This window comes from Polypterus senegalus, chromosome 2 (assembly GCF_016835505.1).
Source record: "Polypterus senegalus isolate Bchr_013 chromosome 2, ASM1683550v1, whole genome shotgun sequence".
In the NCBI taxonomy this organism is placed as follows: Eukaryota; Metazoa; Chordata; class Cladistia; order Polypteriformes; family Polypteridae; genus Polypterus; species Polypterus senegalus.
In genome coordinates, this window is record NC_053155.1 from 287,532,152 (window position 1) to 287,544,142 (window position 11,991).

Below are 11,991 nucleotides of genomic sequence, written 5' to 3' on the forward strand. Positions count from 1 at the left end.
TGTCTCTGAATACTGGAAAACACAGAAATGTTAATTATTGGAGGGAATGATGCAGACTGAAGCAAAATTCTATCACTCTTTAACTGAGTTGAAATCACCACTAGTTGTACCCAGTCAGCACGCAATTTAGATGTTATTTTTGACACTAGCATTTAAATTAAAACAAACATAACAAAACTGTCCAAAACATACTTTTTTCTTCAAAAAATGTTGGAAGATGAAATGTTTTATAAACTTCGCTCGCCAACCCCCCCGGTTTGCAATACAGGCCAGTCACTTCGCGTCTCTGCCATTCACGTATGTGGATTTCACTTTCATCAAAAACAAATCTTTTAATTCTTGCGGATACGCCTCTTCATTGGGAAGAAACACGACTTTTCCCTGATGGCAACATAAATTAGACGATCTACATGTCTCTGATTTAAAGTTTAAATATGAACAATATATTAAATCTCTTTTCGCTGTTCCATTATTTTACCGAGTAATAATTTTCGTTTGTTTGCGCTAATAAGATCTTTATTATCATTTTTTGAAACTTTCAGATTTTAGTACTTTCATTATCTCTGATCTGCGCTGCATGTGTATCGCACCAATGTTTTTGAATTCCTTATGACATTCTACTTTGTCATCTACTCTTTGTCGTTGATTTCCGGCCCCAGGCGCGGTTAAACCTCTTGGCACAAAGTCTCATTTTACGGGGAAATGACAGTATCTCTCTGAAAAAGTCATGTCTCGTCCCAGGCTAAAAAGTCTCGTCTCATCCCAGAACTTTTTTATTATAATTGAGAGATATTACAGATACAGTGGAACCTCGGTACATGAACGTCTCGGTACATGTACAACTCGGTTTACGACCAAAAAGTTCGCCAAACTTTTGCCTTGGTTCACAACCACACACTCGGTATACAAACAAGTCAGTTTCCCTTTCGGTTTGTACACATTCAGTCTCTCCCTGTGCAGCGAGCAAGAGAGAGAGCGAGAGAGTGCGACACACACACACACACAGGCAGCGCAAGAGAGACAGACGCACACACACAGGCAGCAAGCGCGCAGACATACACAGGCAGCAAGCGCACACACACACAGGCAGTGCATGCGCACACACACAGGCAGCGCAGAGAGCGCGACACACACACACAGAGAGACAGCGCAAGATGCAGACACACAGGCAGCGCGAGAGAGTGCGACACACACACACACATACAGAGGCAGTGCCAGAGAGAGCGCGACATACACAGAGGCAGCACGAGATGCAGACACACAGGCAACGCGAGAGAGAGTTGGACGCATTAAGGTAGGAAGGCAGTTAAAGAATGCACTGGGCTTGATTTTGTTTTCACTTCTGTTTCCAGCAATCGGTTCATAGCGTGCATTGTTGCAATGTTATTTTTCTTAGTGGTTTATTAAATTACGGATTTTTTCAAATGTTCATTTTTTTTCCCTGTGCTTAAAACTGTGCTTTTAGCCAGCGGTTGGTAGTGCTATAGCGTGAACTATTGCAGTGTTAGTTTTCTCTGTTGTTCAAGGTTTTCTCAGTGTTATTCAATGTTTTTACATTTAGTTTACTATTACACTTTGCATTCTATGGTTTAATTAACTATATTTGTGCTTAAAAACTTAAAAAATATATATATTTACATACAGTTCGTATGGTCTGGAATGGATTAATTGTATTTACATACAATCCTATTAGGGGGAAATTGCTTCGGTTCATGACCAAATCGGTTTGCAACCAGAGTTTTAGAACGAATTATGGTCATGAACCGAGGTTCTACTGTACTGAGAAAGTACTGTAATTCATACATATAATTCTGGTAGGACTGCATATTGCAATGCGTTATTCACTGGATGTTTAAATCATTCTTTATGGAGCTTTTGATTAATTCAAAAAACTGCTGCAAGAAGTATTACACGAACCAGAATATACAAACACATGATTCCAGTTCTCAAGTCCTTATGCTGACTTCTAGTTAAGCTTAGGGTTGATTTCAAAATCCTCTTTTTAACTTATAAACCTCTAAATGCCCAAGGCCCTACTTACATATCTGAATCGTTACTTATAAACCAGAGTGCACACTGAGATGTCATGATGCTGGCCTACTTATTAAAGATTAATAAAAATAACTTTGGTAGGTCAAGCTTTTAGTCAGTTTTAGTTACATACTCCAAAGCTGTTTAATGATTTGCCTGCTAATATAACAGGTGCCCCTTGAGTCTCACCTTTTAAATCCAGGCTAAAGACTCACTATTTATTCTAGCATACCCGGACTAGAGCAGCTGATTAACTGTGCATACTGAATTTCTATTTGTTAGTCATTTGTGCAGAAATATAAGTAATACAGTATTTATAAACCATTACTAACCCACCTATTTGATATTTTTCTTGTCAGTAACTTGATGTGGCACTTGGTACAACTGCTATACTGCCAGACAGTTCTCCTTATATGGAAATGTCATGTCGGATAAAGAAGCACTGGAATCACTGTTTGGAAAGATTCTCTCATCTGATTGGACGGCCAGCACAGAATCCACTACAGAAAACTCAGGTGTGGGTAGGCAGCCAGTTGGCCTAGGTCTCCAGAACCATGACTTTATTTTTGACTTTCTATTTTACAATTTAAACATCCACCATTGTCAACTGACCAAAGTTAATCATTTAAGTAATAGACACACATTGCTGGTTTTGATTTGTGTTTAATGTATTTTAACAAATCTGCACTTATATGTCTACCAGTTCTGTATTAATTAATTAGTATGATCTATACTTTACTTCTGTATTTTAACTGAGAATTGTTCACAGCACTGTGCACCTGCTCAGTGAAGAGCGCTACACAAAAAACAAGTTCCACTGTATTGTATTATTCTACCAATGTGGATCACACCTTTGGTAAATTCAGCATCTTAGATTTGGTTTCATTATGAAGAGGATGTAAGCACCAATATGCTCCTTGTATTCTGTCCAGTTTTTTTTTGTGTTATTTGGTTTCAGAAAAATATTTTTATACTTTTATTGTATATATGATTCAGATTTGATTTCCCCAAATTTAATGCAGTAAAAGTTGATCTTATAGCATTACTTTGGAGTCACACCTATGAACTCCACATTGAGAGACACCATTTAGAAATTAAACCTTGAGAGTGATGAAACAGTAGTGCCAACTAATGCACTACTGGAATTAAATAAAATAAAATAAACACATAGACAAAATAAAAAAAAATGGCTCTCAATGCTATTACTGCTGTCATTATTATTGCAACATTCATATTTCAGGGGGATGGAAACTAATCCAGTAACAATGACAGCAAGGCAGGAAGCAGTCTTGACAGAATGCCAGTAAACTGCAGTGCCTAGTCATGCACATTCACACTCTTTCAGGGACAACTTGGAATTAAAAGTCAATTTAGTTTTGGGAGAAAAACTGGAGTACTGTAAGAATATTTACTTTCATTTGTTTTAACATACAATAGCCAATCTTGGGATTCAAACCCACTAACAAGTATGCCAATGCATTATTATTATTGTTGTTGTTGTTGTTATTATAAATACTGATTTTAAATTCAAACATTGTCTTTTTATTTCCTTGAATGTTTCTGTACTCCCAGAACTTGCTACCAAAACTATTCTCATCTGTGTCCATAGTTTAATCGAACTAAAAATAACTACACTTAGTAGTACTTAAATAAAATTACATTTAAAAAAAATTCAAAACACAATGAACTGATTATACAAAAATGCAGTGCTTTTGTTTGTTTCAATACGCTGAAATTGACAAAACCAAATAACCGTGTCTCCCACATAAATTCTAAAGCGACACAATTTATTTTTTTACACTAGAGGGCAGTATTGCATAGCAAACTGCAGCACTGTGGTTACCAATTTTTCTTCAGTGGTATGTGATGTGCACTTCTATAAACGTGTCTGCTTTTGATAATGTATCTTCTGCATACTTTTATTTAATGATTAATATTATTTACACAATACAGTATATTATCATATAGTAAGAAAGCTGCAATTTTTTTTATTTATACCAAATTCAAAGTTTGTATATAACTTCTATCTGTATTATTAGTCTGTAATAAATGGTGTTTTATTTATTACAGGTACATAAATGATTCTACATATTGTTTTGTTTATGTTATCTAACACAAACCGTTTAACTCAGTCAATCAAGTTTTCTTTCCATAACCACCTCTAATGTTTAGGGTGCTTTATATATTGTAAAAATTCACAGTCAAATGAATCTAGTAATGCCGGAATTTAGAGTGTATAACTTTAGAGTGTATAACCAAATATTGCCAAGCAGTGCAGTAAGGCTAACTTAACCAAACATAAAAATGATTACCATTAGACACATAAGATAATACATAAGATAAACATAATACAAAATCAAAATAACTATGTAGCCATTCAAGAAATAGAAAGAAAATTATAACAAATTTTATTCCCTAAAACATATTTTCATTTAACAACTTTTCATTTAAGTACAACAAATAAAAACTTAAACTTGTCCACCTTTAGTACAACTGATTATACTGAATACAAGTTTTACTACTAGCGAATCCTGTATATTCATAATATAAGCAGCCTTGAGGGTTGGTTAGAGAAGGGATGTGGTAAACACAAACCAATGGGGAATGAATTATCGTTAAAAATAGCATGAAGGGAAAATAATTGACTTGCAAAACTGTTCTGCTCATAGCATTATTTTATAAAAAAAGAACATATAAATCCCATAAAATACAATTTTATAAGTGTTGACTATTTGCTCAAAACATAAAAAGCAAAAAACTAAATGCATCAAAAGTGTATATTGTAATAGTCACCTTCCATGGTCTACGAATTCCCTTGAAGAAGTCTGGCATCCACATTGGCAACACCACTGCCTCATTCAGCAACTTCTTTGCATCCTCAAGATCTGCTATGTCATCCCTAATGGTGCATTTAGATAAAAAAAAAAATCACTTTCACTCTAAGTTCTTTAAGTGCTTTGATATGTTTGTTACTAAAGAAGAAGACACGCAAGAATGTTGTATAAAGTAACTATTTATAGGAAAGGTTTAGTATCTTGCAGCACTGAAGCTATATTTTTCTATAGTTTTCATATAGTGTTCCACAATGGTCTGGTATCTCTTTCAGAGCTGAATACTGACTTGTCCTTGAGTCTCATTGGATGTAGGCTGAGCTTTCACAAAACACTGTACTGAATGTAGTGGCTTCTGAAGACTAACAAAGAGTATAAACTATTTTGATGAACAGCATAGAAATTGTACAATTAATATATTCCAGCATATATGTTTCAAAATAGAAAGATTATTGTGACAAATGTGTCACCTCATTCTAAAAACACGGACAACATAATGAATACGAAATCAAAAGACAAGCAGAATTCTTGGCAATTCTATCTTAAATGTACTTCATACCAAAATAATTATAATAACGAAGTAATTTACAACAAATTTTTCTTTCCAAACGTAATCCAAAAATTGAATTGTGTAGGATTCTTTCCTAATACAAAGACAGTAATATTTTGAGAAGTTGCATAAAACTGTGTCAGTTTTACTTCAGATGAGTATGCTGAATTGTTCATCCAACATCTTAACCGCTGAAGTAGAACACGGAAACATTTAGCAATATATTTTAAAATATTCATATTTAGTGTACATAGCAATAGAGCTAAAGGAATGGACTAATCAATAAAAAAATCAAATAACATTTGTTAAACATTCTTAACACACTGTAGCATCTACTAAATTTTTATGAAAATGCCAACTTGTAAGATGTACCACTTATGTAAGATTGGTGATCATCTTTCCAGATTGGATGTCCTCAGCTTATATTGTAGTTAGTGTGGTTTAGTAGAAAATGAATTTAATAAGGAAGGACATTTAAAAATAAGCAGTGCATGAATATAATCAAATAATAGAAATGGTGAATATAATGCAAATGTGCTTGAAAAAATAAATAATTGTATGGATGAACATGTTTTACATAGTTTAGCAATAGGTAGCAAGCATTGAATTGTTTTTTTTTCTTTTCATGACACAGCAGGACATTTCACCGTTAAATTAACACAGTTCATAAACAACCGTCTAAAAACAGCTTACCTCTTAGTATTCAGTATCAAAGATTTTCTAATGTTTAATAAAAGCTAGTTTGTAGAGTTCAATTTAAAAACAGATTTGAATATAAAAAATGTTATTAGCTTACAAATACCTCTCTGATATGTGTTACTGTAATTATTTACACATTTAAAAATGCATGCAATGTGCTAAAGCATTCCTTCTGGCTATCTGGCATTATTACATATTAGAACAGCATATTTTTCTTTAGCTAAAATATACTTGAATATGTCCTAGAAATAAAAATATGTATTCATATTTAAAAATGTTAAAGAAATAAAATATGAATTTAACACAGATAATACACATGCAGTATCTTAAGTAACAAGAAACCAATCAAATGAACTGACTGCAGGTAATCATTACGGTTTCACCCCCAGAGATTTTTTTTCTCTTGTGTCAGGTTTGTTTTTCTCTTCTTTAAGCCTACTGGTTAATCATTCTTACATTCTGCCTACTTGACTATTTTATAAAATATCAGTTTAAAGGACCTGGTCTTATTTCAAATGACCAATATGTTTATGTGTATTGCAACAGACTGGCACCAAGTTGCCACCATGTACACACCCTTCAGCCTTAGAAAATAAGAGACAATAGGTCACAATGCAGAATAAGACAAACATAATACAGTACAATGACAACCACCACATGAGTATTAACTTAAAACAGAGTTACATAAACATACCACTGGGATTTACAATTTGGTTACCTACTATTAGAAACTGCAGTTCTGTTTTTTCCTGACTTTCTGCTAGATGTACAGGGTACTGTCTCATTTCCTAGAACTGACTCTGTTCCCCATTGCTTTAATTGTATGTACAGTATTACAAAAAATATGATTGTGTAGCTTCTAATTTAAACTTAGCTCTTCCTTTTAATGTCTGCTGATGGAGTATTGGAGTTAGCTGAAAATGAAGATCAGAGAACTGTTTAGGAAAAAAGAAAGTGATTTGGATGTTGCAAAAAGAATAACTGAATCAGGACCATTGTATAGCAAGATCATTCATCTACTTTCCAACCCACTTAAACAGTTTAGGGTCATGTGGAAAATGTGCATTAGGCAAAAGGCAGAAACCAGCCCACTGCAAGGGATCCTTGTGCACATACTTATGGGAAGTCAACTAATTTAGCCTGCATTTTTGTGATAAACTGACAGGAAAATTGTGCCTACTCCCTATAGCTGTGAAGAAATAGCATCAACCATTTAAACACTGTGCAGGTAAACAGAATATCTGCAATATCTTGAGAAATAACTGATATTGTACCTTATAATGACCAGTGTCCAGATTGGTTGAGATTAAAAACAAATAAAGTAGCTATCACCAAAATCACCAACAACCTTCAAGGTGCAGGGGTATGAAATGCAAAAAGTGTAAAACTAAGACAATATATTTCCTAAAAAATTAGTTATGGGAGAAGAGATAGAGATAAAACCTCAAACATAATCATGGTAAGGCAAGGATGTGTAAAGATAATGTTATGGCCTAGGCATACACGAACACCTTCAGAACAGGCTCAATCACCTTTACTGATAATATAACTATTGATGCAGAAGAAGAAGAATGATTCTGGAAGCACACAGAAAAACATTCCTACCTATATACAAAACAATATCTTCATATTCATTGTCTGGTGCTTCACATGCAACCAGTCAGTGCCATCAGAACTAAGAAGGTCATCTCAAGGAAATAAGAACAAAGTTCTGGATGGGCTAAGTTGGTCTTGTATTTTTATGGCAAACTATGCATGCATTTCACTTGCTTAATGGTCAGAACCAACTACAGCAAAATATTACTGGAAATGGCTGCATCAATGATATTGTAAAGCATCTCATATTAACAGTATGATGACATGGGAAGGTCAAAGGCTCCGATATTGCATGCAGAGAATTTGCAACTAATTTGGAATTTTAAGTCTACTTAATGTTAATTTGCCCCATTGCTTATAGTGTGCTCATCTCAAACAGTGGTATAAGGCAGAAAAAATACATTTTGTTAAAATATGAAGGTATACAGTATATGCATAGAAATAAGAGATGTTAAAGATGCATTCTCCATAATATTTTTTCCTTACAAAATTAAAACAAACATATAAAAATAATCTTTTTAACTTCCTCATCTATACTCATGGATTGTTACCATAAGTAACCCTAGTATTCTTCTGATTTACTTAGCTGTACAATTTAAAAAGTGATATGTAGTGGGTATTTAGCATTGTTAAAGTACTGAAATTACTGTACAACAACAACAACAACAACAACATTTATTTCTATAGCACATTTTCATACAAATAATGTAGCTCAAAGTGCTTTACATGATTAAGAAAGAGAAAAAAAGACACGTAAGAATTAAAATAAGAGAACACTAATTAACATAGAATAAAAGTAAGGTCCAATGGCCAGGGAGGACAGAAAAAACAAAAAAAAATTAAAACGGCTAGAGAAAAAATAAATCTGCAGGGGTTCCAGACCATGAGACCGCCCAGCCCCCTCTAGGCATTCTACCTAACATAACACAATAATTTTAAATAACTAAATTCTTAGTGACTGCTTGAGGTCAAATATAGACAAATACTTTGAAAGGCTCACATTTCATGTACTTGGAACTCAAGTTATTTTTGGTTCAAATAGTCTAAAAATAATATGAAGATAATTAACTTATTTTTCATAGCATACAACATTAAACTATCTAGTTGGTAGACTGCAATAGAGTTATGTTTGAGGTTTTCTTGGATACAAAGCTTAAACCTTAAAAAATCAATGATGATGAAAACATTTACAGAAAAATACATTACCAGTGAACATTTGGATTCCTGGAAACAATGTCCCTTTCGAGTGCTTCCACCAAATCTTTGTCATATCCAGTACCATCAAATTTACGAAGGTCACCATCACCTCCAGCATCCTGTTGATTCTTTTTTCCCTGTAATAAAATTAAACATTTGTAATATGTTTCTAATAATCCCATTGCTTTCTTTAAAAAGATTTGAAACCACCCAAATATATGTAATAATACATAATTATTTATAGATTTTCTTCATTGTGATGGTGACATTTTTCTTCTTAAAAGTAAACAACAATAGATCTGGCTTAATTTCACAACTTAGTACATTTCACATGAATAGTGACCAATTACATCAACTGAGTAATGGTTATAGTATAGGTGAGTGAATATTGTGATGGAGAACCATCCTTGAAAGCATTCGTATGAAATACAGCTTTCCAAAACCCTATATTGGTAAAAATATCATCAGAAAATGAATAGATGGATGCATGAAATAAGACAGAAAACTTTATGAGTTTAAAATTCAATTGATAATTAGATGATCATCATTTTAAATATCCTCTAGAGACAGTTTTCAGACTATTGATGCACTTTTCTATTTTTAAGGCAGCGGAAACAAATTAAAAATACCTATGACTAACCCTTCTTTTACGACATCCTCATTTAACTGTCTTTGGCTATAGTCTCTTACTGGTACAACAAATGGGCTGTCTGGTACACTCTAACTCCTCACTATCATTATTTACTTACTTCTTGGCAGTTAATGAAGTAACATGCATGTCTGAGTATGTTGATCAGGTCAATTTCTCTCTAACTGTATGTTCTGAGTGTGGCTGTGAATCAGATATTGTGACCAACGGACAACATTCTCAGGACCTAGTATGGCTAGTTTGACTAGCACGACATCAGAGAAATATCTCCAATTCTAATTAAACACAATTCATCTTGAAAGAATGTAAATCAAATACATACCTGATGCCACATTATTTTTACTGCTGGATATCCAACAGACTGAAAATGCTTCCTCATTTGCCGAATCGCTTCATAATATTAAATCATGATGGCTCTATTTAAATTTTAAGAACCCAGTTGTTTTAAGACAATAAGAAAATAACTGATATATTTGGAATTAATTGCATTACCTTATCGTCTTTGGCTTTAGTTCTTGCATCTTTGCTGTCCTTGATTCCTAGCTTGTCTCCTTTAGCTATTGGCTGAGCACGGCCAATAGGCCCTCGATGTTGCACAACAGGAGATTCTTTTTTCACAGGTTTAATTTCTCTGTTAGGACGCTTCACCTGATTGGGTGCTCTGCACAAAAAAGGGATGTATATAACTGTGTTGATTATTTCACAAATTCTAATTAAAACAATTTTCACCTCTCTTACTTAATTTACCTGTGCTCAGCTGGAATTGGTGGAGGCCAAACAGCAGGGTCTTTTAGGGCTTCTTCTACATGAGGTGTGGAGAATTCTACAGGTTTATCAATGCGGAAACTTTCCAAAGTGTGCACAATGCCTTTTACTTGCTCATACTCTTCTGTTAACTCTTGTCTAACCTGCATTGAGGAAAAATGAATATTTAAAAATTGTTATATTTTATACAAATGCAGTATTTTTTATGGCATGAAAAGTATGGTGGGACCATACCAGAATGTTCCTTTATTTGTGTAGACTTATGTAACATTAACATTAAATTACCTAATTAATAACACCTGTTCATGTTTTGCTAATGACTACTGAGATATTAAAGTTTGTGTAACAAAAATCAATCCAACAAAATAGGTCACTGGTGAAGCTGCAGAATTACAGAGAAAACTGGCATGGAAGACTTTGCCTATATGGTTAAGACAATGGGTACAGTAGCTGCTGCTGTTGTCCAGCTTGAGTATAAGATCAGTAAACATGTTAGTTGAGATGTTCTGTGACACAATGGGGAAGTCCACATGAGAATCACTCCCTCACAAATAATTACAACAATAACACTGAGACAGCACAAAGCAGTGATAGTCATTGGTGAAGATGGAGAGAAGCCTGTGCACTCAAGGTCACTTGGAAAAAGACATCAGATGAATGGCTGCTCCAAATTGCTAACAAGTAAATAGCAAAGAAACTGGCTACCTGAAAGACTGGGAGGAGGTTGATTTTTGAAATTAAATATTTTTTGCACCGTACCTTATTCAGAAAAATGTTTGTTGAACATACAGTATCGGAGATTCTAGGAAGAATCACTTCTGCAAGCTGTTGTATATTGGATTAAGGTTCTTTCTTCTGCATGTTACTTTATACTGTATAATGAATATACGATAGCAAAGCATGCCACACTGCTGAATCACGACATTATGAACATGTATATGTTGTTAAGTACTACTGACTGAAACAAGGCTAACTTCCACTTCTGGAAAATAAATTCCTACTTGTGAGCAATAAAGACAACAAATTCATAACACTATGAATTGGTGTTACTATGACACTAGCATGTAATTTAAAACACACATCACAAAATTATCCAAAACATATTTTTTTCATCTTAAAAATGTTGGAAAATAAGAAATTTCAAAATATGGAGGATACTGAGAAATCAATTCATGAATTTAATTCTACTAGGATTGAGTAATGCAATCCATCACTTACTGGCTGTTCAAATCATTCTTCATGCAGCTTTAAGTTGATTCAAAATTGCTACTGCAAGAAGTATTACACAAAACAGAAAATATGAACACATACCTCTAGTTCTCAAGTCATTGAACTGTCTCCCATTTAAGCTTTGGCCCTACCTATCTGAACTTATTATTACTTACAAACAAGAGCGTAACTGAGATCTCAAGATGCCAGCATAATTAACATTCCAAGGATTAATAAAATATCGGTGGGAGGTTGAGCTTTTACTTTAAGGCCCATAAGCTGTGTAATTATCTGCTTGCTAATATAAGAGATATCCCATCAGTCTTGGCTTTTAAATCCAGGCTAAAGACTTACTACTTTAGTTTAGCATACCCTGACTAGAGCTGCTGATTAGCTGTACCTGCTGCATATCTGTCTGTTAGTCATTTGAATAGAAATATATAAGTGAAACAATATTTATAAAC

The 11,991-nt window shown here is 33.9% G+C and overlaps 1 protein-coding gene across 2 annotated transcripts in view; it reads right to left on the bottom strand.

The window, feature by feature from the left end:
* The window catches only part of katnal1 (katanin p60 subunit A-like 1), a 47,105-nt gene that overhangs the window by 21,213 nt on the left and 13,901 nt on the right, over positions 1 to 11,991 (bottom strand). For both annotated transcript variants that reach the window (XM_039745725.1, XM_039745724.1), the window contains 4 exons: positions 10,301 to 10,461; positions 10,046 to 10,214; positions 8,914 to 9,041; positions 4,825 to 4,930 (listed from right to left, as the gene is read on the bottom strand). In XM_039745725.1, coding sequence (XP_039601659.1) covers positions 4,825 to 4,930; positions 8,914 to 9,041; positions 10,046 to 10,214; positions 10,301 to 10,461 — 564 coding nt within the window. The remainder of the gene's footprint in view (positions 1 to 4,824; positions 4,931 to 8,913; positions 9,042 to 10,045; positions 10,215 to 10,300; positions 10,462 to 11,991) is intronic.